General features: G+C 38.4%; 1 protein-coding gene across 3 annotated transcripts in view; it reads left to right on the plus strand.

The window, feature by feature from the left end:
• Window positions 1-26,630, plus strand: part of GALNT7 (polypeptide N-acetylgalactosaminyltransferase 7) — a 113,071-nt gene that overhangs the window by 43,698 nt on the left and 42,743 nt on the right. For all 3 annotated transcript variants that reach the window (XM_074951165.1, XM_074951164.1, XM_074951166.1), the window contains exon 2: window positions 8,572-9,032. In XM_074951165.1, the coding sequence (XP_074807266.1) occupies window positions 8,572-9,032 (461 nt within the window). The remainder of the gene's footprint in view (window positions 1-8,571; window positions 9,033-26,630) is intronic.

A 26,630-nucleotide genomic window follows, 5' to 3' on the forward strand; every position in this document is an offset into this window, starting at 1 on the left:
TTTTATTTTTGAAAGCTCTTTTAAGCTTATACGTTTGTCTCACCAATGCATTGTACTGTGAAGAACTTCAGCAAGCAGCTTGGACATCCAGTTATACACCAGTATATTTATAGAGTCTACCTGCTCTTTTTGGATGTCTGCCACACCCTATAACATGATTGGAGCTTGAACGTCTGTCTCTGCCCAGCTGGAAGGACATTCATGAGATGTTCTTTGTTCTTGAGATCTCAATATGAGAGGGAAGAATTGAGTTATCAGCAAGTTGTTGCAGATCAGTTTTTTAAAAGTCTGGAAATAGCTCACAGTTGTCTATGGTGAATGCAGTACTGTTTGTATGTGGAAATCGCTTCTGATCCAGTTGATCCTAGTGAAGTGTAGACTAAGCTACCTTACTTTAAGATAGTAATAGGAGGACAATTTGCAGTTTGGCAGTTACAAACGTGTCTGTGGAACAAGACTGAGGCTGGATCTAGTCTTCCTTCTGAAACTGTACAGTTGTAAACCACCTGGAATACTTTTGTGTGTGGATGTGGAGCATGTTACAAATATTTTAGGTGAACAAAAGGTACTCACGTTTGTCTAGATCTAGAATATTTCTCTTGGTTCCACAACAGCGTACACAAGTAATTTATTGTTTATATCCTTTAAATTTAGTGGGTTTGTTTTTTGAATGGTATGCTGTATTTTTACAACAGGAACCTCATTCGTCTCCAACAGCATAAGTTGTTGCGAAGAAATTAATATGATTAATATTTAAGATTTTTAATTGCCATGTCTAAGATGACTATCTTTGTGGGTGTTTGTGAAGCATTTTCTCCAGCAAAGATATAATTGAAATATTCTATGTGAACACATTTTTGTTTCACAAATAGTTGCTCAGTGGTTCTTATGTTAAGGTTTCTCACTTGGGTAAGCACGAGAAAGTTCTTTGTAAGGATTGCTTACCTTTCTGTGCTTCACACATCACAAAGTAACCAAGTTAGCACAGTGACTTAGCATTCTATGTGTTTTTGATAGGCATGTAAACTTTAACTTAAATTCTATCTAACAAAAACCACAGTGTAGAATCAGGCAAGATTAGAATAAAATTGCAATTATGTATACTTTTTTTAAACTATAGTTATAAGGCTTCACAAGTTCTAAGATTTACTATAGAAGAGGTAGTCAATAGGCGGACTGCAGGCCATATCCGGACCGTAAGACGCTTTTGAACGGACCACGGAATCTTTTTATTTACTACTTCTTATCATTATTGTTTTTTACTTCTCTGGAGCCTGGACTTCGATGATACCTTGACCAAGAAATCTGGATCTTGACAAAAAATAATTGACTACCCCTGCTATAGAATCTAGTCAACACAAATGCTTGTATATTCTGTCTTCTGTGGAAATTATGAAAGATCACAGATCTAGCTTTTAGAGTTGGCAGGTTTTTATCAATGTACAGCATGGGAAGAGAGTGTAAGATGCAGACAGGTTTTGCTCAGATACCATGGTGATGGGCAACTATATAAAAACCTAGATAAGTTGCAATGCCAACATTCTTCTTTAGCTGAAATGCTCTTAGGCCCAAATTCTGCTTTGATTTTACACCCTATACAATCCCACTGACTCTTATGATCTTGCATGTAATTGATGTCAGGGTCGAGTTTCTCTGAAGACTCAGGAGACTTCTAAATTCTGCTTTTATACTGGATCACATGATGATTAATCTAGTGATCTGCAGTCATACAAGTTATTTTTGGATTTTCACAGGTTACCCCCTTTCACCTTAGCTGAGGAGTTTGTTTTGTTTTATTTCTTTGAAATTAGTAGCCATCTACAATGAAATCTATTTCCAAATATCAGAGTTGTTAGATATGTTGGTTCTCTCCTATGCCTGTTTTGAGCCTACCTCTTGAGCAGTCTTCCATATGCTTGTCATAGCTGTTTTTCTTGTGTTGCACTTTCTACAGAGTGCAGCGTGCTGATGGCCAAGTGAAATATACAAAAAATCCTAATCTCTTGAATGTCAGTCTGGTAGTTCAGGCCCAACATTTCTGTGTGTCTGTATCCTGTGATCGTTTCGGTTATATGAGCATCATTTCATTTCATTTTTTGTCCCAGCAGCACCAGTCTCCTCTCTCGAACACAAAATGTACATTTAAAAAAGTTTTATACAGCAATATTCAAACACAATGGAAAGTCCTTATTTTGATAGTTGCGGGGTTAAATGTTCCACTGCAATCTACATACTACAGCTCTGTACTAGTGAATAAAGACCAGAAAGTAAAACTTAAATAGTAACAGACTGGTGTAAGTTACTGTGCAAACAGAAAAAAATGCAAAATGAGAACATGCTGCTTGAATAATGAAATGTAAATATGTTAATTAAAAAGAAAATTGTTAACATTTTTGATGGTAGAACAAGATCCTAACGGGAACAGGGTTAAGAAATTAAGTTTAAAACAAAGTGTCCTTTGTAAGTACAGCCACAGGCTAGCATAGATTTTTTTTTTTATTAAAGTACGTTAATTTACTTTCTCCAGTCCTCTGTACTGTAAACAGGATAAATCTCTGACCATTTTCCCAGATTTGTCAAAATGCTACACCCTGACACCTCCCACCCAGTTTCAAGTTAATCTGGTACTATTGTTTTTTGCATGAACAAAGAGCTGGACTGTATGTGGCTTAGGCAAGTGTAGGAAAATTAAAACTTTTAATGTGTTAAATGCATGCTGAAGTGTGTAGTGAAGTGTCTTGACTCAGCAAGCTGATGATATCCTGAGGTGGTCTCTACGGACACCCAAATATCTGCTAGATATTCCTCTTAGTAATTCTCTCTTAACCAATTTGAGATAAATACCAGTGTGTTAAGGGTGAATCTATTTGTATACATTGTGAGTTTGTATACTTGGAGTTTGAGTGTATTAACTGACACACTTTTAATTTCTTCCTCTCAATTTACTCTCTTCTTTCATTTTTTACACATTCAAGAGTTTTATCTAGCTATACATTCTTTTCGGTTCACCTTGGTTTCTTTTGAATATCATCAACCTTTCCTCTATTTTTAAATAAAAGGCTCCTGTTTTTGTTTAAGATCAAATTAGTACTTTGGACATTATTTCAGAAGTCTCTCGGTAGTCTATATTCTCAGACTGAGAATATATTCTGCTTTCATAGTTAGCATTTCTATTTTTGATATCTTTATTTGCAGCCATCAGATAAAGTCACATTTAGCCAATTGGCTAACTTTTCAGCCTTATGCAAGTCATGCCATTTTTTTAATTTTTTTTTTTTTAACCGTGGATGATTTATAAAAGTGCTTGTAAAAGAGAGTCTTCTAGTAGTGAGTAAAGCCACTTGTAGATGGCCCAGGTTACTGTTGAATACCAGCAGCTCAGTGTTGCATCTCAGGTATCATTTACAGTTAGGACATTGGGCTGTCGTTTTTGTTAATTTTGAGCCAAACAGTCCCCTTTTGTGGGGAAAAAATGTGAAGGAGAAAAACTAAGTAAAAATGACTCCTCAGTTTTAACTAGCTGAAATATTGATTCATATTCCCTTTAAGGGGATCAGGAAAACAGCATCAGAGAAGTGAGGGGCTTGCATTCATGTGGAGCCAGAGGATTAGCAGGGAATCCAGGCTCCCAACCCTACACCTCTTGGGGCATGCATTTGGAGAGCCTGAGTTCTGTGACCTAGCATTTTGGCTGTGCTTTCTTTTGACCACAACTCTGTGCTACTCTTCATCTGAGTGGCTGTCGGTTATGGAGTTCTAATGCAATGCTGACAATTGTTTTTACCATTCACAGAGACTGTTCTGATTTTTACCTGCCTTCTTATCAGTTCTGTAGAATAGGGAGAGAGGGTGCTGCAGAAGGGAGCTTACAATGTAGACTCTCCTCCCTTTCTTCTCAGGTTTTTCCTCCAATTTTCTCTCCTTTGAAGTGGAAGAGAAGAGAGAATTTCTCTGTTTTTGAGTAATGAGTCTTTCTCATAGCTGTGCCTTCCAAGTTTGGTGTGAACATTTTAAAAACGGTTCAAGTGACTGTGACAGTACATTGCTCTTTGGTTGAGGCAGGCCAGATTCATTGATCAGATGAATTGAACTCTTTTGTTGGGTGGTCATTCATTAAAAAATGAAAAGCTCTGAAGGTTCCTAACTAAGGTGGTATTATTGAGGGGTGACAGCCAAAAGTAGTCACTCAGCTAACACGTGTTTTGTTATTTTGGAATCTTACGTAACTGTTGCATCAAGGCAGGTCTATAACTGCTTGATTTGGGTTGGACTGTGGCATGTGCATTAGATAACATTCCCTCTTTTTATATGAACAACCATAAATAATTCCAGTAGAGTGCTTGCTACCTTACAACCAGCCTTCTTAAATCGCACTCACTCCATACCTCTTCTGAGTCTACTTACATTCCATATATTTTTGTCATGCATACATAAATCTTTAGAGAAAACTTTAAACATAAACTTGGATTTAAATCATGCCTATTTATATTCTAGATAGTACTCCCCAAAGGTACAAAAAATATTTAGAATATTAGAAAAAGCATCAAGGAAATGCATCACAACACTATTTCTCACAAAAGAACCACCAATTACAATACGACTAAATGAAATACATACGAAACATCTCTGCTGATAAACCAGAACTGATTTGAAGATTGCTGGGCTTCAGCCTGTGAACTCCTTCTAAAACACACTAAACACACCACTAACACTTTGAGCTGAATCTACTCTGTACTATATCTAGAAAGGTAGCTTTTTTCTTATTTAGTGTACGTTCTGAATAAGTAACACCTATCTACTAACCAAATACACCTCTGCATTAAGGCCCTGATTCATAAAAACATGTAAGCATGTGCTTAAGTCTCAAAGTCAATGGGACGTAAGCATGTATGTTAAGCACATACTTTGGTATTTCATTGTATTATGGCCCAAATATTTGCATAGCCAACTGTACCAATGCTTTACAAAGTACTAGTTGACCTTTTAGTTTACAATGTAACAATATTGCAACATATTGTTGTGGTATAATTTCACACAATGTATCAATTTGGAATGAATTAGTCCAAAGGAAGAAAATATTCTTTCTACACTGGCAGAAGAAGCTACTGCTGTTCAAAGTGAGATTATCACTTCAACAGTCTCTGAATCCAAGTGCTTAAGTGACTTCCACCAGTTCACTGGTGTGACTTTCTTGAAAAAACATCATCAGCAAACATATATTTATTGAATGGCTCACACTTAGCTCTGAAGTTTATTATACTTGGCATTATGGAGAGATGATTGCTGGATGTCCATGTCATAACCAACTCCTCCTCTTTAGCAGTTAAGGTGTGACCCTGGTACCGAGTATTGAGAATATTTGCAAGAAAATGAGCTGGAGATAGTGCTTGTCCCATTCATTTTTTTAATGCTTGTAATTTAACTCTGTCATTGAGATCTTAAAAAGAGAAATATGCACTCAGTTTCTTCAAATTTCAACAGTGTCAGCAAAAAACAGCTATTTCCCTGCATTTTGTTCAAGGCTACAGAAATAGGCTTCAGGGTACTTAGCATGTGTTCAACATTTCTCTTAAGCCCGATGTTGAGAACTTTGGCTGTGACAGTGCCATCTATTTTTTCACAATTTTGTTCACAAACTGTTATCAGATTAGGCCAGTTCTTGATATAGTGCTCAAAACAGTCCACTGCTGAGTTCCATCACACGTCTTGTGGGAGAGTTAGCTTGGTTCCTCCCACTTTTTTCAGAGCAGCTGCTGCAAAGTGGTTGTTACGGAAGTATTTTGCAATTTCAACAACATTAGCCTTTATTTCTGGAACACTGAAGTCTTTGGCTAAGACATGTATCAAATGAGCACTGCAACCTTATGTTGTTAGCTTGGGACTCTCTTCTAAATAATTTCTTCTCATTTTGGATACATTTGCAGCATTGTCTGTGACCAAGCTCCGTACTAGACATTTGAATTTTTTTCTGCAGTTTGTTATAGCTTTTACTGCTACTTCTTGTAAGTAGTCTGCTGTGTGTGCATTTCCTGATGTATCAATTGTTTCTGTAATGAAGACATTCCCTTCTTTTGTCACATAAGCACATACAACAGGATCATTGTGGACACTGCTCCACCCATGAAGACTCAGGTTAACAGTTTTATCCTCTAGACCTTTTGCACACTGCTCAATTTCTCTTTCATACACTTTATCCAGCAATTTGCCTGCGACATCTGCTCTGTTGGGTGGACTGTATCCTTGTCTTAATGACTGAACTATGTTAATGAAGTGTGATTTCTCAATCACATGGAAAGGAGAGTTTCTTGCATAAACAAACCAGGCAATTTTTTCATCAATTACCTCTTTTTGTAATCTGCTGGTTCTTATCACAAACTTATCTATGGTTGTTTCTGGATGATGGATATTTTTGGCTACAGGTGATGTGTTATAGCTATGTGACATATATGACGTGACTGAAGCACTATCATTGGCAGATAACTCTGAAAGACCTCAAGACTTCTGGAATATGCTGCCCAAACAGTTTCACTTTTGTTTTTACTGCCTGTCCCTCTCTTCTCATATTTATCACCAGACTACTTCTCTTTGTCCAGATCTAGTCCGCCCCCAACAATCTTCTATTCATGAAACTGTGCACTTTCAGAGAGAGGTAAGGGACTGACTCTGTGTACACAAATTTGCAGAAGGACAATAGGGTTGAGGTCTATTATTTCTTACCTCTCTATATTTTTTTTATTTTATTTAAAAACATTTTGCTGTTAACAAGCATGTTATCTCTGGAGAAACAAATCCACAGTCTGAGAACCGCAAAACTAATCATCTCTGATAGTGTCTTCTAGACTGAGCACTGAGTCACATTGGGTAGATAGAAAGATTAACCTAAATAATCTATACAGAAGACCCTGGAACCCCATAAAATTGGGTCCCTAATCCATGAACTATTGGAACTCATTTACAAAACTCTTTTTAAACATTACATGAGTATATTGTCTCATACTATAGCATTAGAATTTATAATCCCTATTCCATGATGAGAGATCTTTGAGCTATAATGTATCTTAATTAAAACTATCTTTAGAAAGGTTCTTTCCTCAAAATCCAATTTTTATCCACCCTGGTTGTAGTGTGCTTCCAAGTCTTAGACTGAATCAAGTAGATAAAGAATGTCCTGGACTGACAATAAATCATGTGGGAGTTTGGAAACTGCCTTAGGAAACAAGTGATGTACTTAATCTCTAATTACAGATTTGGCTATTAATTAGCTCAGCACCACTCAAATTGTTGCCCTCAAAATCTGGGATTTTAGTAGCAACTTTGGTAGGTGATGAGTCTTTTTTTTTTAATTGCTAGAATGCATTGAATATGAAGAGTATCATGTAGGTTCCCTCTACATCAATGCCTAGAACTTCTGTTTTACAAGGTGATAGGAATGAGTAAGATATTTTATACCATTGTTAACTAACTAAGGAATTTTTTTTTTAAAGTCTTGTCACTTTTGTAGGCTTCTTCACTCTATAAACCAGTCCTTCATTGGTTATACACTGACATTTTCCTCCGTCTACAGTAGGACCTCCCTCTTGATTTCCAGTGGCAGTCGTGAGAGGATATTTTTCATGGTAGCTTTTACTCTTTTCACCAGTCCCCTCTGGTGTATGTGTGTTTCTTGTTGTTGTTTTTATTTGTGTTTTGCTTTATTTTCTTTCATGGCAGCTTGTTACCTCCTTGCAAAATGTGCCCCAACACATGCTGAGCTACTTCCCTGTTGTCTTGGCCTTGTAAGATTTCCTCAAAAGTATCAGTTATAGATGGAAGTGTAGATGTAGTAGTCTAATAACTTGTTTCAGCTACTTGGTTCATTAATAATTTCTACATGTATTAAAATAACCCTGGTGCAACAGACTCTTGTTCAAATTTTCTACTTTGTTTGCGAGCTGTTACGTTGGCTTAAATGCTTTCATCAGTGTTCTAGGAAAAATTAAACTTTACCGTTATTCCTGTTTTCTTCACAATTTGAAGAAATCTTAACAATAGGTCCTAAATAATGGCCTTTCTGGGATTTTCAGATGCACTCAACATTACCCTAATTGTACTCCCATTGAATTCAGTGGGAGCAAAGTTAGGTCAATGCTGAACACTTTTGAAAATCGTGCCCTTTGTATCTAGTGTAAACACTGAGCCCCTTTTAAAAGGTGCTATAGAATTGTAAAGCATTATTAAATAACTCAGTGTTCTTTACCAAACCATTTTATAAATGGGAGAAATTCAGCCAGAGAGAGTAAGTGGGATTTGTGGAAGTGCCTAAGAGAATTAGGAGACCTGGTCCTGTTAGAAGTCCCCAGTAACTCTCTCTCCAAGCATGTGGCAGTTGCTGGTAGAACCTAAAGTCCAATCTGTAAACAATACTTGCTTGCTACTACTGTTTAATTACTACTTTAGTACTGAGTATCAGCATATAAAGTTTAGGATTTAAAAAACTGAGTTCTATATTTACCATAGTTTGTAATGGTTTCCTGGTGTGTGTGTGTGTGTGTGTGTGTGTTTGTTTTTTGTTTTTTTTTAATATACATATAGGAGGACAAAGAAGCTAAGAATCCCGTGCAAGACAAAGGAAACCATGGACTAGCTCCAGGAAATGAGAGATTCAAACCTGTGGTACCCTGGCCTCATGTCGAAGGCATGGAAGTGGACTTAGAATCTATTCGAAGAAAAAATAAGGCCAAAAATGAACTAGAACATCATGTTGGTGATAACAATCAGCAGAACATCATGCAGAGGCAATATCTCACATTTAAGCCTCAGACATTTACATACCATGATCCTGTTTTACGACCTGCAATCCTTGGTAATTTTGAGCCCAAAGAACCTGAGCCTCATGGAGTTGCTGGTGGCCCTGGAGAGGAAGGCAAGCCATATGTATTAGGACCAGAATACAAAGAATCCATTCAAGCCAGCATTAAAGAGTTTGGGTTTAATATGGTGGCAAGTGATATGATCTCACTAGATCGGAGCATTAATGACTTGCGTCAAGAAGAGTAAGCAGACTTCTAATTTTTTGTTCTTGTTTTGTTGTTGTTGAAGGATTGGATAAATTTTTTACATGTGTTTTAACCACATCTTTAAAACTACAGAATAGATGAAGCCAAATAAGATCTCTTGTGTTAGAAGACTTCCTGTTACATCATACCGAACACTTCCCTGTGTTCTTATTTTACTTAACCTTTTCTTGAATATTAATCTCGATTGATTGCCCTTCTGAAGTAGTCCAGTCTCATGCCTGATCACTTGAATTAGGATGTCTTGGGTCAGCCACTTCTTTAATTACCCTCTTTTATTTTTAATCTCTCATCAAGATTTTTTAATATTGTGAATAAGCCTTTTTATGTCCTTTTAAAGTTTGCACAGAGCATTACAACACTTCCTCCTCCCATCACTCCGCAAGCCCTCTAAAGAGAGCTCTTTCTAACAGAAAACCAAAACTAAAAAATATATTCTTTCCCTTGCTGTATGCACCTATAACACTGATTACCTGCCTACATCCACAGAACTATTTATGTGCCATAGAGTTGTTTAGAACTCAAAGCTGACATCAGCATAATCCTCCTAACCACTTTGCTTATTGTGTATTGTAGTGAAGGAAACTGCTCTAGAGATTTAAATTCCTTGCTCTGGTATGTAGGGGTTTTGGGGTATATTTTGGTGGGGCTTGGGAGTTTTTTACAATTTCTTCCAATTACTGTACAGATAATCTTTCTAGCAGCTCGAGAAGGCTGGATTGTGTTCAGTCTTCACATTTTCATTATTAAATCTGTGTTAAGAAAAGGTCCTCTGAGTTCAATATATTGATCACTGCAAAATCATTTACCACTATTATCTCTTTTTTTTTTTTCTCTCTGTTTGCTATGTGAAATATAGTACTTGTCTATCTCATTCCCTTGCCATCCCCGTATGTGGAGCTGTACCAACCACAGGACTTGAAGCCAAGCTCTGGATTGTGTGTCTCCAGCTGTGGCATTTGAATCATTGGTTGAGTGATTGGTTACTGTAGCGCCACCCGTGTATTTTCTGTTGAGTGTTTTCCACTCCAGGAGCTGGGACATAGTCAGCCATCTGCTAACCTGACTCATACTTTTACATCTTCTGTTGTTTGAATTTACTGCCTGCTGCATGCTTGTTAAAAAGGAAAAGGAACATATTCTGAATGAACTGCATAGAAACTACAACATTTTTTCCCCCATCTTATGTGCTGAGGGCCACAGATTCATTACAATGGGTACTTCTGCCTGCTTGCAGCTTGGGGACGGTTCCCTGCAGTTGCCTCCACAGTGGCAAGCAGCTCAGTGAGACCTCTTTACCGCAGAGCTTTTCTGAGGAAATTTCCAAACGTTATTTCAAGTGTTTATAAGATCATCTGAAGAACTTGTTTAATTCCCAGATATCATAGAATCATAGAATATCAGGGTTGGAAGGGACCCCAGAAGGTCATCTAGTCCAACCCCCTGCTCGAAGTCCCAGGGCTGCTTTTGATTTATGCAGAGAATGACCCATCAGCTTCACTTCACCTTCTGAGGTGTCTGCAGCAGCTGCTTCCCCTGCAGGCTTCAGGGAGAGAGCTCTACCAAGAAAAGCCAGAGGCGGAAGGAAGGGTCTGTATCTTCCCGCTCTCCCCCTGCCATTAAGTGTCTTGCTGGGGAGCAAGAGTGTAGTTTCCCTTCACAGCCTAGGCTGGGTGGGGGTCACATTGGACTCTCTTCTCTGGGTCGGAAAGGAGACTGGAAAAAAACTGGCATCAGGGAAAGCAGCTCCCGTCTCCATGAGGGGAGTGAAGCCAGAATGGCAGTGCACTTGAGTCCCAATAGCCCCCACCAACATCCACACCTTTGACTGCAGAGCTTGGTTAGCCCCCATCCACACACACACTTTCCTCTCCCTTCCCCACCCTGAGTCCCCTTGGATTGGGGATGGAGACACTGGATACCACACAGATGCTGCCAACACTTGAGAGTGCAGTCAGGGGCCTTTTGGTTCAGCTCTCTCTACTCTGCAGCCAACTTCATCCTCCCTCTGAAGCAGGATTATGGGGACAAAATCCCAAAGGGAGAAATAAAATGAGTAATAAAATCAGTGCTGGGTTCTCCTGCTCACCTCACAGAGTGCAGCATGGTCGATCAGTGCAGTCTATAGATGTGCTGATTCTTTTAGGCATGCAAACACGCAATCCCACAAAGGCAGTTCTTCCTTCTAAGGAGAGGGAGACCAACTGCCAAAATCAGAGTTTGAGAATCAAATAGTAAAATATATTTAAAATACAAAAAAAAGAAAGAATTGAGCCTCTTTCAGGCAAGACAGTGTTGAGTATTGTGCAACTTACATTTAGGAAGTCTATGGGGGCCTTAGACAAGCTATAGCTAGCTATCCCTCCTCATGCACCCTGGAAAAATGTAATAGAGGGATTCGGGTTTCCCACTGTCCCCAGAAGATGTAGAAAGTATCTGGCTTGCATCCCCAGCTGTTGCTGTGGTTCAATATGCCCTAAGGTCCAGGCTGTTGTTCCCAGCTTGAGTTGTAGATTGCCATGTATCACCACCACCTCCACTTCTTCCTCCCAGCTCATGCTATGGAGCAATCAGAGGGACAGCAGTCCAGATGTGAAAGAACTGGTAGGCTGTAAGCAGCTTCTTGACTCACCATTTCTTTCATTTTACTCTATTCTTTCACCAGCCTCCATTTTATAAGACCGGAAAGCTGCTTGGTTTGCACACATCAAAACTTAACCTGGTATCTGTACTGAAGAGAAATGCAACTATTTTTCCTGGTAGTCAGGGACTCAGTGTTTCTAACTGAGGGAGACTTTTACTTGAAAGAGTGGCCTACCCCCCTGGATCTTCACAGGCAATCAAGTCCAAGCATACATCAGTTCAGCCCCTCCTCTAGGAATGAAAACTCTCAGGTGACATCAGGCCAACAAAAAAACCCGAACTAATATGATCTGTCATCTGACAATCTGAGTCTTCCTCTTATTCTACTGGCAGGTGAAAAGTCCAGTTTAACTACTATGATAAACCAATGAAACACAGCCTTGAGTTCTTCCAGGAGGGTTTTACTATGGTGGTATGAGAGTCCAAACAAAAGGTCAAGACTCTGTGATATAACATTCTCAGCCTTTACAAGAAAAGGAAATTTAGCACAAATCCCAACATCAGATGCTTCCTTAGGGCATCAACTTTATTCCTACTCCACAAGGTCATAGAGCATGACCTTGGAAATTCATTTTGCACTTTGCAGCAGTACTCAGATTGAACCCCTGGAGAAAGATTCCTTATACTTTCTATCCACTAATGTAGGCCTCCTGATGGTTCCTATCTCCAGATCAGATTGTGGGGGAGGGCCTTGAAATTGAGCTTTCTCTAATGAAAGCCAATATTATACTTTTAATTCTGGCAGTAGTCCTTTCAACAGTCATCACATCCATTCTCTACGCAAATTCAAGAAATAGTCCTCCTTCAATTAAGCATCAAAGTCAAGGCCTTATGAGAACTGACCATTTCAGGGCAGAGTAGTCATCTCTCCAGTATTGAAATCTGCTAGACAGCACATGGCTATCAATACATAAATTCACCAAATTCTGCATATTGATTATCCAGTCTTAACCAATGCCATTTACATTCTTTTGGCAGAAGTCTTCTCCGTGCCTTAGTGCATGAGAAGATGGATAAGATATTTATGGATAATCTACCTCATTTTGGATGTCCATGGTTAAAGGGTGATCCTGCTTCCCACTCTGAAGCCACGGTGCTCTGAAAATCCTATTGTAATGGATCTGTGTACTTTAGCATGAAGAGGAATTGGAAAATTTATCAGTGCTTCTCCTCAAAATTTCTTTCTTCAAGTAATAGGATCCACAGATCCAGTCCATCCTAAGTACAAATGGATCATCCAGAATAGTGACAGAAACTGATATCCAAGGATTTGGGTTTGTAGTCATTAGATAGGATTTACCTTGCCCCACAGTAGGAGAAATTGTTGTTGTGCTTTTTACCTAAAGTATATTTAATACAATCTGTAAGTTAGGAAGGTAGATTTGAACTATGCTGGCTGTGGAAGTTTTCTCAACTGGAGGGAACTTTTGAAGGTGAGGCATTCTTGGGCTGCTAGTGCCTGACAGGTCTCTCCCGCCTCCACACTGAAAGCTGACTTAAATACCCATTGTCGCAGATCTGTGGACCTTACTACTCGAAGAAAGAAAATTTTCAGGTAAGAATGGATGAATTTTCCTATTACCTGAGTTAAGCAAACCATTGTTTCATCTTGCCTCACGTGGTGATTTTCTGTAAAATAGTAGATGCTTCTAAAACTACTCAGTATGTAGATGTGTCTCGCATGCAAAGCAAATGTGTGGTTTTTCTAGCTTTTTTTAGTGTAAAGCACACTTTTTTTTTTTTTTTTTTACTGTGCCTTAACCCCCAAGAAACCATTGAAATTGGAGCTGCATACTCTAGTTTTATTTCAAATTACCCACACAAACCTACATTAAAAACATTATTAAGCTTGCAAAATCATGCACTCAGAAGTTAGGACATGCCAGTATTAAGATTGCCTGGTCTTGAGGGAGCGTCCACCATTGCTCTGTGGGGATGGTGTATGCACAATCCTGTTAGTATAGGAGCTGAGAGAGGCTTAAGTATGCTTAGTGAGGATGGATTCTTCAGAGATTAAAGCAGCTAAAATCTAAGTAATATCTGCTGAGCATGTGCAAACTGCAATTTTTTTCCACAAAGGCTTATAATTTGGCCAAATATAGGTGGATTTTCATGGTGACCGCACCAGGCACATCTTTGACACAATTACTACAATCCCAGTGAAATTTCAAGTCCCTGCTCCCAAGCATTGGGGTGCTAGAGTTCTTAGAGAAAGTTGCCAGAATTTTTTTAATATGGGCAAAACAACGTATTTTTCCCTAACCTCGTTCTTTGAAATGGCTAAACCACGTTGGCTGAAAATTTCCAAAAAAAAAAATTTGAAAGAGAAATATACCCAGCATGTAAAATTCCAACACAAACTGTTAGTTTGTGGAAGTCATTAACAATTGAACCCAAAAACTTATAATGAGCAGTGTCAGGCAAACTTAACAATAGGTGGTGCTAACAGTCCTGCATATAAAACTACACTGCAGAATGTATCCAAGACTGAAACAACAGGACTTTGACATTTCATATCCTTAAGAAAGCTGTGTACACACTGCATTAATTAAAGCAGTAATTTTACTGCTTGAAACTTTTACTCTTGTGATTGTCAGTGAGGTAACAAAATTCTCCTATTAAAAAGACATATTTGATAGAATAACCTAAATCCATATGTGACTTCCTTTTGGTAGAGAGAGTTCACTGTGCTAAGTTAATTCAAACCAAATACAATGTAAAATGAGTATTTGTATTAGAAACTTAAATCAAGAAATATTCTCTTAGGGTATACTATGAATAAATAATACTTTAGAAACTCCCTGTCTGTCCTATTTACTAATTTTTATCTTATGTTAGAGCCCTTAGGCCAGAGATGTTCATTCTGTTGATCAGATTATATGCCAAGATAATAAACCGGGATAATTAACTATTTTGGCCCTAGGAAAGGATGAGTACTCAACATATTGTTCTTCTATTTGCCATTTTATTATATAACCAATAGAAAGTGTGGTTACAAATGTGATGGCTTTGTTAGGATTTTATTTATGCTAGATTTTTATCTCTCTCTTTCCCCCCACTATTTACCTATATATGACTTTTCAGTTATAGGAGAAAAAATTGAGTAGTTTGATGACTGTTAAAGTATTTGCTTGAATGTTTGTGACATAACGTGGTGAATTAGGTTAATCTTCTCTTACATAATAATAGATCCAAGGCTTGTGTGTCTGAGATGCACGGTGCACAGCATCAGATACCTCAGTCTGCTGCTGCTTAAGTGCTGCACTTCTTAAAATCTGACTTTGGTCAGCAAGTTATCATTTGAAAGTTACAAATTGAGTTAGGCTATTTTGCTGGCAAAAAAATATTCATTGTGATATAACTTAAAATAAGACTTTCCATCAAAGCAAATTGTGTGTGTATTATTAGTTGAAGATAAAGCAGCAAAATTATCCTAGAATTGTTCTCAATAATCTTTAAACCAGGAAGATCCATGTTTAATTATGTTGCTCCTTCGAATTTATTGTTGCTCTTCCTCCCAGTTCTTCAAGGGTTTTTCCCCTCCCTTTCCTACCTTTAATTACATTATAGCCCTTACAGGGCATATCCTCTGACTATATACAACTATATATTTTCAGTGAAGGGGTACTGTCATCATGGATAATTTATTTTAAAAAAACAACAACACTTTCTGCTGATTTAAATTTCTTTTCAGTAATCTGAAATAAAAAACAAGATTCTCCTTTCTTATTCTTTTGGTCACCTAAATATAACATAACATTGTTTAATTTTTTTCAAGATCAGTCTTTATGAATGAACAATCAACCCATTTTGGTCTTGTTTACCTTAATTAAAAATTGCACTTCAGAAATGTCACAGTAGTTTATCATGTGCCAAACACAACTTATTTGTGTACAAAAATTAAGAAAATACTTTCTTCAATATATTTTTGCAGCACTGTGTATAATTCCACTTTTACAGTAAAATATACTTTGACAAATTATGAAAAATAGTATGGAATAAAGTATTGTTTCTAACTTGATATGGGTTTAGCAATAGGGTGGAGTTCTCCTTTTCCCTGCTCCCTAACGTTTTAGGAACTGATAAGAGCAAGACAGTCAACCATTTTGATGGTTGACTCAAAGTGGAAGAGGGCAAAGATTTCTTTCTTTAACCTATAGTTTTTGAAGGGCAGGAGGTTCTCATTATTCCTAGACTATTAAAGGTAGGAAAGAACTTGTCTTGGTAGGAAGATAGGAGTATGGAAGAATCCATCCTTCCGATAGCAATCTGGTGAAAAATAGCCCTTTATTAGGTCAGAGTCATAATGATGTGAAACTATCACATCAACATCCTGCCAGATTTTGTGAGGAAGTCGCTGCTAACCAGAGTGGAACAATATTTAAGCTGAGCGCATAGAGTGAATTTAATAAGTTCTAAACCAGCGGTTCTCAACTGGAGGTCCGCAGCTCCCTGGGGATCCATGAACCCTTTCAAGGGGGCCGCGGGGCTCCGCGGCTGAAACCCAGACCCCGAGCCCTAGTGCCCCTCGTGGGGCTCAAGTTGGGACTCCCAGGAGGCACAGAGCTGAAGCTCCGATCCCTGCTGGTGTAGTGGTACTAACAACTCCCTGGCAGCACTTCCTACCTAGGTTGCACTGAGCAGGCTCACCCGTACTGAGCAGGCTCAGCAGGTAAATGCTATTGGTGGGGAAATGTGCCGCCTGCTGTTTTGCTGTTACACCGGGCACTGCGGGGTAGCTGCTGCTCTGACTGGTGCCATGGAGCAGGCAGCTGCAGCATTCCCTCCTCTCCTCTTGGTGCCCCGGGTTGAAACTGCTCCTCAGCTCCTGAGTCCCAGCCCCCTTTGCTCCCGCAGAGGCAGCCAGTAAGAGCCGCCCAGGTGGGGAGACCCAGCTTTGTGGCTGGCAGACGCCTCCGGGAACAGGGACCGCAGGGAAGCCTTCACAGCACACAGCCCCTAGTACCTCCTCTCCGTGCACCCTGAATTATGCCCTCCCTGCACCCTGAGCTGCCCCCTGCCTGCACACGGCCCCAGCTGCCACCCTGTGTGCACACAGCCCCAGCTACCACCTCCCATAAGCCATAAGCTGTTTTCAAACTTTTTAAGCTAAGCCCCCCACCTTTGAGTTATAATTTTTGGTTGTGGCCACCACCTTCCCCAAGACAGACAGGCAAGTGGCCTGCTGAGGTGAGCACTCCCTCCCTGCACCAGTGGCCCCTCCCTGCCCCAAATAGAAGTCAGATTACACCTATGCCCAAGGCCCCTGCCCTGAGCCCTCTTTCCCTTTCTCTCCCCCAGCTGGGCTCTGGAGTTTTTATAGCACATCAAGGGGGGGCCTCAGAGAGGAAAAGGTTGAGAGCCCCTGTTCTAAACAACTGTTAATTTTTCAGTCAGCTCCACTCTATAACCAAGGAGATTCCACAGAAGGACTCAGTGCCAAAGCTTACTTTATTCATGAAGGTGGTGATTTGCTTAATTGCATTGTACTAATTACACATATGATACTGTTTAATTAAATAAGCTTTTAGTAATTACAGTTGATATCTGTGTCCTTGGAAACCAAGCATTAAGGACTTTCATTCATTATACATGAAGCCTAGGGAACAATCAATTTTTGTAATATGGCGCACTATAATAATTCCATGAACTACCAAAAGAAGTTTCATTATGCAAATAGTATAATAAAACAGTGTTTTACTGAGACTTAAGTTTATGAGAATCAAGTGAATTATAGCTGTCAAACTTGAAGAAGAAGGCTATACTCTTGACCGCATGTCCTCATAAGCTGCTTTGTTGGCAAGACTCCAAAAGGGGAAAATATAGCTATTTAAAAAAATAATTAGCAATGTATTGGCGGATCAGACCTCCAGGGTCTTGTGTGTAGCAGGAAAATGTGTAAGCATTTTTCTGTACCAGTCCAGCTCTACCAGTGCCACTAACAGTAGAAGAGTGTAAACAGAACCAGTGTGCTTTAACAGTATGCGCTGCTGCCATTATAAATTTTCCCATTGTAGATGCACTCCAAATGTGGGTTATTCCCCTACTGGAGGAAAGAGATGTTGGCACAGACATAGGTATTTGTAAGTGAATGTATTTGTATATGTACTCAGTCTGAAACGGAGAGACTGAGCTGTAAACAGAACGTTAGATTCCAAAAATCAAATGTATATAGTACAGCACTTTCAAAGCTCTGTATTCAAGTTCTCCACTAGACCTTGCAGCTTTTTTCCATCTGCTGTATGCAAGACTTCCCAGTCCTCACCTGTCCACTCTCATCATGTGCTTTTTTTTTTTTTCCTAAATGCTTTTCGGCAAATGGAGTGTTGCTCACCCATGTCAGATGTTAAGTAGCACAAAAAAGAAACCCAGTACATTCATTGACCCTATATGCTCAGTATCATTTTCTCAGCAGGCTTGTCACAGGGGAAAATACCATGTTAGAACACAAGTTAGCAATATGATGTTAAACACTAGTTAGCATTTGGTATACACAAGAACTGTCATGATTAACAAATCAGCATCAAATAAAATGTATTAATATAGCCTCTTAACCATAGGCGATAAAGATAAATGAATGTTAACACTAAGATTAACCTTCTCCAAAAGTCAGTTACACTTTTAAAATCATCCCATTGCAAAACAATGTATAATAATAAAATAACTATGATTAAAAATACATTATTTCATATCGGTCATAAGGAGCCTCTTTTTCACATAATTTTTTCTGATTTTTCCAGACAACCAGGCAAATAGGGTGGGAGGTTGTTTTACCCAAACTTTTGCTTTTTGGGGGGTCAAAACCTTTTCTAAACTAACTCCAGAATATTTAGGAATACAGCTAGAAGAGCAATGTAAAGCAGAAAAATTCCAGCATGGAGTGCATGATGTAAGTGCTGTGATAAAAGGTGAAAATGTAATGTGCAGAGTAGCATGAGAGAAATCAAAGCTTAGTGTGAAAAAGCAGCATTTTTACCAAGTGCAACAGAATACGAAATATGAAACTGTGTGGCAAAACAACAAATATTTATTGGGACCATAGTCTGAAAAATATCTTATGTTAAGGGCCATCATTCATTTTTTTTTTGTTCCAAAATTACCACCATTCCGTGTCCCCTTATTTTAATTGTTGAAAATTATGTACATCAGAAATAAGGAATCTTAAAACTGGTGCTATAGAAAGAGTTATTTACATGAAAAAGAATGAATTCTGCATTGTTTTAACTTTCCTGCATTCACTTTTTTGTTTTGTTTTGTTAATCCCAAATTTGGGATCTTTGCACAAATTGTATTCCACATCTGGGCACTGGCAGATTAAGAGATGTGATTGAGATATCTGTGCTTCCATGCACTTTAATAAATGTAGCCACCACTCTGAAAAAGCTTGTTCTTTGGAGACTGAAGGGCGATGGTAGGGCTTTAAGTAGGGGAAGCTGGGATGTGGTGAGGAGCGTTAGCCATTGGAGCACAGGCTCCAGTTGCTAGTTTGACTAAATAGCCTGGGGGATGCTGTCTCCTATTAAATCATGGAAAAAATGGTAAACCAAACTGACTGAAATGATCGGTTTGGGGACTGTTTGTTCACCTTCTCTCCAGATCATCTTTCTGTTTTATAAAATATATTTACATAACTATCATTTACATGTGGATTGCCTATAAACTGGATAGAATATTTTCCATATGTAAATTGGAATGCCTAATTTACTTGGTCACATCTAGTTAACAACAAAATTGATATATCATAATAGCAATCCTCAAACCCACTTCTGGATTATTTTAGGTCCATGTGGTATACCCGGTAAGAAGGTGGGCTGTTAAGACTTCACAGTATTAAATAGCTGTTGGTTATTTGCAAAAGGTCATGGACCTTTTCCTTTCTTTTGAGGTGACTACGGTAATCCATGCAATGTTTTCTGACTTGCAGAAAGTCTTGCAGTTACAAATTTAGGATTTTAGTGCTGTCAGCAGAATATCTGAAAATGCTGTTTGGGGATTTTAGTTGGATATTTTGTGAATGGTAGTTCACCTCTTAAAAATAAATGCCGTTTTGTTTTAACTATTCTTCCTAACAAAACTTGATAACTAAAAATACGTCATGGGCAGGCTTGAATTCAGAATTTGACTATGATACTAGTGTGCTGGTCAGTGAAAGGCTGTTGAGGGAGGTAATGAGCAGACATGACTGCAAAAGATGATTGTGAATGAAGAAATGTGCTTTTAAAAAAAGACTTTATTGCGGCTACTGTACCAGTACCATACCACTTTTGAGCAAAGCATCAGAAAAGTGAGCAGTACAAAATAGCTACCACTAGGTGGCATGATGAATCACAAATCTTTTGAAATTGGAATTCAGCTTAAAAATGCAATTTATTTATGAAGGGTTCAATACTGGTTTGATCTTTTCTTTATATAATTTTAGAAGTAAATTAGTTATTTTTAATGTCTAAATGACATTTGGAATATGTTTCAGTAATGTAAATGCTAAGTTTTTATGGCCTACATTTTCAAAACTGACAGGTTTCAGAGTAGCAGCCGTGTTAGTCTGTATTCGCAAAAAAGAAAATGAGTACTTGTGGCACCTTAGAGACTAACAAATTTATTTGAGCATAAGCAGTCTCTAAGGTGCCACAAGTACTCCTTTTCTATTTTCAAAACTGTTAGTTAATTTTTGGTTCTCCACTGAGCCTGAATTTTTTAGCCATTACAACTCCCACAGAAGTCAATATAAGTGCTTAATACCTCTGAAAATCGGGCCCTGTACATTTAAAATTGGGTATCCTAAATGAGTGGACACTTTTGTTTTGAAAATATAGGTCGAAATGACTACAGTATAGATAAATAGATAAGGTTATGGTCGAAATATAAAACATAATTTCTTAAGCAAGAGAGACCATGATACTAGATTTCTTAAGAATTAAAAACTAAAATATAGATGAAAACTTTACTCTTAAGATATCCAGTATTAAATAGCCCATTATAATTGCTTCTCTCCCTCTTAAGTTGGGGGGGAACTCTAACTTGACCACAATACCTATTCTGTATCTTTCTGCTTTTGGTATTCAAGAGTTGTAAAAATGGAAAAGACCCATGAGGATATCTAATTTGTCTCTTTGTCGCTTCAGGGTTGTTCCCTACACTACATTTTTTTTCCCTACTGCTTTGTGAGTTATAGTTTCTGAGCAATGATTTGAGCACTAACTCAAATGATATGTTCTAATCCTCAGATTGTTGCAGGGGTTCCATGAATGTTACATTTTGTGGAACTCTATAGTGATTATTTTTAGCCGCTGTCATCAGAAGGGACAATAGCTATTGTGGTGGGAATGCATTTCTGAATATTGACTTTATTATTTTTATGAATTGATGGTGGTATTAAGTTGCCATATTGATAGCCCTGCATTCACAGGACAGACACTGTACTTCATTGGGAATGCACATTTTTCCATGTTGCCAAGGTAATGCCTGTTTTCTGGAGGGGAAATGCATGCATACACCAAACAGAGTGAGAAATTAACTCTATTTCCACAAAAAGAAAAGGAGGACTTGTGGCACCTTAGAGACTAACAAATTTATTTGAGCATAAGCTTTTGTGAGCAACAGCTCACTTCATCAGATGCATTGAGCTGTAGCTCACGAAAGCTTATGCTCAAATAAATTTGTTAGTCTCTAAGGTGCCACAAGTCCTCCTTTTCTTTTTGCGGATACAGACTAACACGGCTGCTACTCTGAAATCTATTTCCACAGTCATTCAGTTTTTGTGTCTGTTAAGGATGGTCACTCAGCAGTACCCATTGTTGTCTGATGTGAAGACCTGCTGCCAGAAACTGAGATCATCAATTCATTTCAGATAGATCAGGCACAGTAGTGAAAGATTCTACTTGTTCTGCTTTTAGACAAAATGTTCGGGGTAGATTAGTGAAGAAAACCTAGAGAGAAACTGACTAGCCGCATGTTAGTTTCACTGTGATATCAGTGGGATAAAATGTTTCTGCTCCTTCACAGAACAGGTATGATCAATCCCCCTTTATCTTGTCCCTTCCCCTCCGCCGCCCCAAAAGGATTTCCTTTTCTGTGGGGAGAGGTGGGATATCTGTAATTTCATGACAAATTTAAATTGCTACTGCTGTGCCTGATCTTCCTGTATCTGTCTTAGTGTTAACTTCATACTTGGAGTGTGAAAGGTGCTGTATAAAAACAAATTCTAATCTATTCTTTTTTTAGTCTGGCCAGTCATGATTTTTAAGTTCAGTGTGAAATTATGTAAAATCAGTTTAAACTATAGGCAAAACTTACTCTATGCTGTTACTTGGAATTAATTTGTACCTGGTATTTATTTAGTCTACCACTGGATGTCCCCACTGTTCCACATAAATGCAGCCAGGAAAAGGATTTATTTAATGTTGGGAGAGAAAGGAGGAGGGAGAATCCATTTGGCACTTAACTATTGGAAATCGTTTAATTTAATGCTTCTCAGACACTGGCAATTCATAGCATACGTTTGAAGCCATTAGACGCACACATTGTTTCAAACTCCAATTGGCAAACGCAGAATTGTGAGAGCAGACTGAGTGTATCGATTATTGTAGACTCTGAGTGCCGTTCACAGGCTTGTTGGTGATGAGTCACCACACTGACTATCCAAGAAATTAGATCAGGAAATGGCTAGGAGTAAGATCTTACTAGGCGTATAGATGCTGTAGTATTACAGCTTATAAATAGCACATTTATCCAGAAATGACTTTCAACCTACAAGTGTAATGTCTACTAACTGTTAGATCTGCAGAGATTAGGTTGGATTTGTAGAATAAAAAAAAGTCTAGACCTTCGTTGGTTTTATGTCAATACGATAGGTCTGTTAAATATACTAGAGCACAAAATGCCGTTAAATTGCTCACAGACGTTTCATGATGGTCGGCTTTTGTAACCAGATTTTTAAGAATTTTTTTTAAGCTATTACAGGAATAGAACATGATTTATTGTTAGATTTTTTTTCCTTTTGAAAATTGTACCGTCAGGAAGGAAGAAACAAGCAGAACATTTGTTTTTTAGCTTTAAAATAAGGCTGTCACTCCCATTTTTCGGGTGAGTTATGTGGCTTTTTTGGGAACAGGATGCAATCTCTAAACTGTATTAATTATCAATGTCTTTCCTTATTTGAAGAACACAAGTTATGTGATAACAGTGCTTAAACTTTGAAAAGACAAAGTTGGCAGTACAATCTAGATCAGATACCACCTTCTCTCATAAGGCAAACATACAGATATTTTCTGTGTCCTTTAAATTGAATTTTTGAATGGATTTCAGCTACCATTCTGTCTTGGAACATGATACATTAGAGTGCATGATAACAGTGTGGTAGAAATATTTCCAAATAAGCATAACTAAAACTCCAAACTTGATCCAGATAAATGCATATTTAAAACAGAACACAGTTGGAATATGTAACCTGCCTTGAGTAGATATGTAGTGGAAAAACTTTCCTCCAATAAATAACTTAAAAGGGACACAGTAGCTAAGCATGTAGGCTGCACGCAGTATAGTACATATAATGCCAACAACTCGCATCATAGTGGAGGGATACCAGAAAAGGTTTCTGCTCCAAACTGGAGTTATTCTTATTTGAAATCAGTCAAAAAATTTTGTGACACAGACTTTGGGTGAAAAACCAGTGGTCTGAATGTACGATTAATTGAAAGTCTGTCCACAGATACTTGCATGTCCTTAGCTGATAGTCAGAAGTGATTGTCTTTTATTCTTTCTATCTCCAGCTATAAAAATATCAAGATACAAAATATACAGTCTCTAATCCATATTCTTAAAGAGCTCTTCTGATTTCAGAAGTGGTATTTCAAGCTCATTTGAGAGAGTAGAGGCTTCGTTAGGGACAATCTTAATAGATTTTGCAGTCAAATTATAAACTGATTTCTAGAATGTGAGACTAGTATGTGTCCACCAGATTTCAACTTTGCTTTGGTTATATATAGAATAGCACTGAATCACATGTCCTTACAATAGCAAAACTCTTCCCTCCTTTTGTACAAATGCCTATAGGCATCCACAACGCTCCAACTATTTCCATGTCTGCTTGCCTTCTGAATTTTGTTTTTGAAACATCCAATGGCATGACGAATGTAGTTGTTCTGTTTATCAATCAGATGCAGGATTCTTTACAGATAACCTCTGGTACAGTATACAGGGAAATATAAAAATGAGGAATAAGGTGTGAGCTTACTCTGTCTTTCTTTGTTTTTCTAGAACACCAAGTTAGACAATGCTGGAAAACAAGGTCAGAATCTCTCCTGTTCAGTAGACATTCCTGTAGCTAACAGCTGAGTTAATTTTCAACATGGCAATAGGTTAACAGTAGGTTCCTCCAATTTTCTGTAGTAGGACTGGTGGTATTGATACCATCAGGTAGATTGTGAAAGCTCCTTCATGGGAGGTTTTCAAAAGGAGGCTGGATAGCCATCTGTCTTAGATGGCTTAGACCCAACAAGTGCTGCATCTTGGCAGAGGAGTAGACCAGATGACACTTGTGGTCCCTTCTAACCCTATGATTCTCTGGGAAAGGATACCTGGAAAAGGAGTGCCAGAGCCAGGCTGTAGGTGGCCTGTGTGTACTGGTCAATTACCAAATTGCAGTCAGGAGACAAATAGTGAGGTTGGAATTGAGCCGGAAGTCAGGGTCAGGTACCAAGTTGCAGGTGGGAGACAAGTAGCACAGTCAGGTTTGAGCCAGGTCAGGATGCCAGAGAGTCAAGATCAGGCACCAGGTTACAAACAGCGGGCAAGTAGCAGTCAGGGATAAACCAGGATCGGAAGCCAGAGTCTAGGGTCCACAACAAGGCAAGGTCTAGAGTGGAAGCAAGCAGGTGTTCTATGTCGTCGCTCACACAGCTCACCTGATGTATATACCAGCATGAGCCAATCGGTAGACTGGTGTGGGGGTGTCACCACTCAGGCACTGCTGGACAGTTCTTTCTGCAGTGTCTAGCTTCATACAGTCCCGCAACGGAAACTCAGCCTACTCTTCCAGTAGGGATGCGGTCATGCGGAAGCATCAGCCCAGAACCTCCATGGTTCCATATTCCAATCCTGCAGGTTCTTACAGGGAGTGAGCAGTAAGGTGATAAGATTTGCAGCTGACCCAACTTGCCTAGGTTGGTCACAAGTAAGGAGACTAAGCAAATTCAGAGGGATCTAATGCAATTAGGTAAATGGGCAGTACAGTGGCAAATGAAATTCACTGCTGAGAAATGTCACGTAATATGTATTGGAAGGAATATTTTGAACTACTTAAACACATTGCTGGTTTCTAATGACTTGTCAACACAATAATTTTGTGCATAGCAAGCCAGGGTGTGACTCGATAGCACACTGACTGGCTGTGTGGATCCTGTTACTGTGCACTAAAAGTTCTGTCGTGCACTTTGATGTACTGCATCACCCTATATCTCATATGATCTAGTAGAAGTAGAAGGGTTTTAGAGACCTGAACAGTCTGAAAGGATTGGAAGTGTTTAGTTTGGTGAGGGGACATAAGGCATAAAAAATAATAAAGGGCAAAGTTGTGGTAAATCCTGTTTTCGTTTTTTAACCATAGAAGACAAAGGGGGATATTCAATGATGTTAAAAGGTAGCACATTTCAAACTGATAAAAGAAAATACTTTTATGCAGCATCCCACATCTGGAACTCATTGCCCCAAGATGTTAGAGCCCAAAAACTTAGTAATATTTTTAAAATATTTAAACCTTTTATATGGATAATGAGAACATCCACCATTACATTAGGTTGGATATAAACCCACATTGCTTCATTAGAAATTTTCTCTGAAGAGGGTATTCCAAAGTTGTCCACTAGGGGGCTCCTTACAGTTTACTTTGCACCGTTGTGTGACCTATGTCAGAAGTATGGACTACCAGATGGATATACTGTTGTCATTTGATGTGCCACCTCCTGTGGTCCTAGCCGCTGAATTTCTGTTCATCTGTGAGGGAATGGCAACCATTTAAAGGTTACTCAGCTCAGAATTTTGAATATTACTTTTTTATTATGGTGACGACTGGTAGCAACATCATAGATAGTTTACGTTCTAAAGTGGCCACCAGTTCTTGGGGTTTTGCCCCCTAAACATAGATGGTCTATCAGTGTGAAATTTCATACTGTTCATTTTTATGCTCTTTGAATTTTCTGTGCAATTCTTATTTGGTCTCTTATTTGATAAAATTTTTAATAGGAAGCCTTTGAAGTTGCACTGTGGCTGAAATTTGTCATTGGCAGTCTGAGCTTCATTGTTGATTTATCTGTTTTAAAAAATTGTATATCTACACAGAATTTGGCAGAAAGATGTATCCTCAGTAGATCGGGTACAATGCTTTATTTTTGTTTTGGCCATGGGGGAAATGGATGTCAAGGCACTTTTAGCCTTCATTCATTATAGCTGAAAGTTTATGCACCAGTGATTGCCAATTAATAAAAACTTTTCTGTTGTAAAGATAAAATCTTCTCCATAAGCAGCTGTGCTTTTCTGTCAGATTTTATATGGAACAGAAAGTTTTATATGCAGCAGTGGCAAATGAGCATATGTGTGCAGCTTCTGCCCATCTGTCACTTAATAACTGTGTGCTTAAAAATGTGTTTAGATATGAAAGGACTGATAAACCAGGGTTTTGGGACACAGTGGGAAACAGTCCACCTAATGTTTATAATAGTAATTTACAAGATTTTGAAGGTTTTTTTATCCTAAATATGTGACACAAATGGAAACATTTTACAAACTATTATTTTTACTTGTAAGAATGTGGTTTACAGGAACATTACAAACTGGTTGCTGCTTTTTATAAATTAGTAATATAAATGTATTATGCAGGAGGTCAGACACCATAATGGTCTCTCCTGACCTTAAAATCCTATGAATCTATGAAATAGTAAC

Source organism: Natator depressus, chromosome 4 (assembly GCF_965152275.1).
Source record: "Natator depressus isolate rNatDep1 chromosome 4, rNatDep2.hap1, whole genome shotgun sequence".
NCBI lineage: Eukaryota > Metazoa > Chordata > Testudines > Cheloniidae > Natator > Natator depressus.